General features: G+C 67.7%; 1 protein-coding gene across 1 annotated transcript in view; it reads left to right on the top strand.

The window, feature by feature from the left end:
* The window catches only part of PPP2R3B (protein phosphatase 2 regulatory subunit B''beta), a 23,367-nt gene that overhangs the window by 12,768 nt on the left and 7,809 nt on the right, over positions 1–2,790 (top strand). The window contains 3 exon segments of the mRNA XM_017886739.1: positions 332–488; positions 1,923–1,971; positions 2,440–2,704. Of these exon segments, the coding sequence (XP_017742228.1) occupies positions 332–488; positions 1,923–1,971; positions 2,440–2,704 (471 nt within the window).

Raw genomic sequence — 2,790 nt, 5'->3', positions numbered from 1 at the left:
ACTCCCACCCCATCCCCACCTCCCCCACGCTCCCTGCCCACCCCAGGCCTGTGAGCGCCGCCTGCAGTTGGGGGTCCATGGTTGATCTGCGAAGTGGGGGGCCCCTACTGGGCACCAGGGGGAGCCGAGCCCTGATTCCCCGAGAGCTGCCCCACGCCCGTCTAGGCAGCCGCCCCCACTCGGAGCGGCCCCGGCCCCAGCTGCCCAGTCCCCACCAGCCACGGAGCGGCCCCGCCCCGCCTTTCCTCTTGCCTGCCCCTGCCCGCAGCCACCCGGACTTGGGGCGTCCTCCCAGAGGCCCCGCGCTCAGGCCTCCTGGGTCCTTTGGCAGAATGTGGCGCTGCTGGAGGAGGAGGCGGACATCAACCAGCTGACCGAATTCTTCTCCTACGAGCACTTCTATGTCATCTACTGCAAGTTCTGGGAGCTGGACACGGACCACGACCTGCTCATCGACGCGCACGACCTGGCGCGGCACAATGACCACGGTGCGCAGGGGCAGAGGGGCGGGCGGGGCGCGGGGACACCGAGCAGACCCTTCTTCTCTCAGGGCCTCCCGGGTCTGCAGCTGCCTCGCGTTCCCCACTCCTCGCTCCGTGTCTGGGTCCCCGCGTGCGCCTCTGCACCTGGCCTCCGCCCCCGGGCGTCTACAGGGTCAGTGTGGGCCGCGGGTCCTGAGGCTCAGACGGCCGCACCCGGCCCCGAGGGCCTGCAACTCTGCGGGGCTTTATTGTTAACACCCGGGCAAGGGCGTGCAAACCAGCCGCCGTCCCTCAGGAGCTCCGCGTTCCAGCCCCCAAGGCCGGGAGCAGTTTCCATCCAATCCCAGGCTGGCTGGAGCGCAGGCTTAGAGGTCGGTTGGATACCTCCGCGGGAGGCGGTGCCTCCCAGGTGTCCTCACCCGGCGCCTCTGAGAGTCGTCCAGCTTTCCAGGAACGAGAACCTGCCTGTGGCCTGTGGGGCTGGAATTTTCTAAAAGATTCCTGGAAGTCTGCTCCCCCCGCCCCCAAAAAAAGCATATGACCAAGAGTATTTCCCAGTCACGGTGGCATCTGTTGCGCGCGGCCGACTCGCAGGCCTGGTTCCCGGAATGTGGGCTCCGCCCGTCCGCCTCTCCCGGGGCTGGTCCTGGGCCGCGTGGCCGCGGTAGACCCCCGTCCTGCGTGCGTGGGACGCGCCCCTGAGCCGACGTAGCGTTCCCTGGATTTCTCCTGTGCCCAGTTCAGGGAGCCACCTGCGTCCTGGACCCCATAAGTAGCCGCGAGAAGAGCACAGCTCGGCAGAGCCGCCCGTGTGGCCCGAGCCAGCGCCTCACCGCGGGGAATCGGCCCCGAACCAGGCCTTCGCTGTCCCCGTGAACCCCGGGCCCGGCCCCGGCTTTCCCTGTTCCTCTGGTGCCCACTCTGGGTCTCAGGGCAGGACGGGCTGTGCGGCCGGGCGATGGCGGGTGCGGCCGGGCTGCGCTGTTTCTCACGCAGGGCGGCCTGAAGCGGGGGGCATCTTGGCCCCGTGCGTGCCAGGGACACGGGCGACCGCAGGGATGGCCGTCCCGGCTGCGGGACCTCATGGGCCGGAGCTGACGGCCACGGTGCCTTCGCTCTTGCCTCTCGTTAGCGGAGTCTGGGCTGAAACGTGTTACTTTTCGGGATCGGACTGGAGGCCTCACTCTGCCCCTGGAAGCAGAACCTTGGAGGCCTGAATGTTCTGCCCGTGAAAGTCGGGTTTGGAACCACGCTCAGCTTCGTGCTCCCCTGGTCCGCTGCAAGGGCAGGTGTGGCTGCACCCGGGAGGGGCCTGTGCAGGGGCCCCGGGGCCGCCTGTGGGCATTTCCGTCCTTACCCCATCCAGGCTCGGCTCTGGGGGGTCGTGACATGGGGGCCGAGGCGCGGTGCGGGCTGCCCATCCACCCCCTTCCTTTGCAGCCATTTCTACCAAGATGATCGACAGGATCTTCTCCGGAGCAGTCACGCGGTACGTGCGGCTCAGGCCCCACGAGGACCCGGGTCCTCCTTGCCTGACATGAGCTTGTCGAGTTCCCACAGCGAGTGGCTCTCACCTCAGGCCCTGAGGAGGGGCGCGTGTCTCTGTCACCTGAAACCCTAGTGGGGGGCATGAGACTCTCTGTCGTGTGAGGTCTGAGGAAGGGGGCGGCCCGTGCCCCAGGTCAGGGTTCTTGTCGGGCGCCGGGCCTGAGCGAGCCCCGAGAAGGGGACGTTGCCGGCATCCAGACGGCCGTGGCGGTGGTGCAGCTGCACTCCTGACCCCAGCTGGATCTCGGGAACGCTCTGTGGCCACGTGGCCTCCCCCTCCTCCCAGGAGGGTCAGGAGGAGGGCTGGGACTGGGGGCCCCTTTCACCCCCGGTCATGGGCAGGGGCTCCATGCCTGTGAAGCTCTCCCTGACAGACGTCTTCATCTCTGCATCCTGGCCTGGGATCTAGAGGCAGAAAAGTGCAGAAGGAAGGGAAGATCAGCTACGCCGACTTTGTCTGGTTTTTGATCTCTGAGGAAGACAAAAAAACGCCAACCAGGTGGGTTTCTGCCGCGGTGTGGATGTGTTCCGGTGCAGGACCAGGAGCCGCCTGTGTGACGTGTGTCCCCAGGCGGATGCCTGCATGTCGGGGGGGGGGGGGCCGCAGGGGACAGGCGGATACGTGCACGCCTGCCAGAGGGGCCGCAGGGGACAGGCGGATACGTGCACGCCTGGTGGGGGGCTGCAGGGGACAGGCGGATACGTGCACGCCTGGTGGGGGGCTGCAGGGGACAGGCGGATACGTGCACGCCTGGCAGNA

The sequence above is a fragment of the Rhinopithecus bieti genome, unplaced genomic scaffold (genome assembly GCF_001698545.2).
Source record: "Rhinopithecus bieti isolate Rb0 unplaced genomic scaffold, ASM169854v2 scaffold_16378, whole genome shotgun sequence".
NCBI lineage: Eukaryota > Metazoa > Chordata > Mammalia > Primates > Cercopithecidae > Rhinopithecus > Rhinopithecus bieti.
The sequence above is the reverse complement of the archived record's forward strand: the minus strand, read 5'-3'. Positions and strand labels throughout refer to the sequence as shown.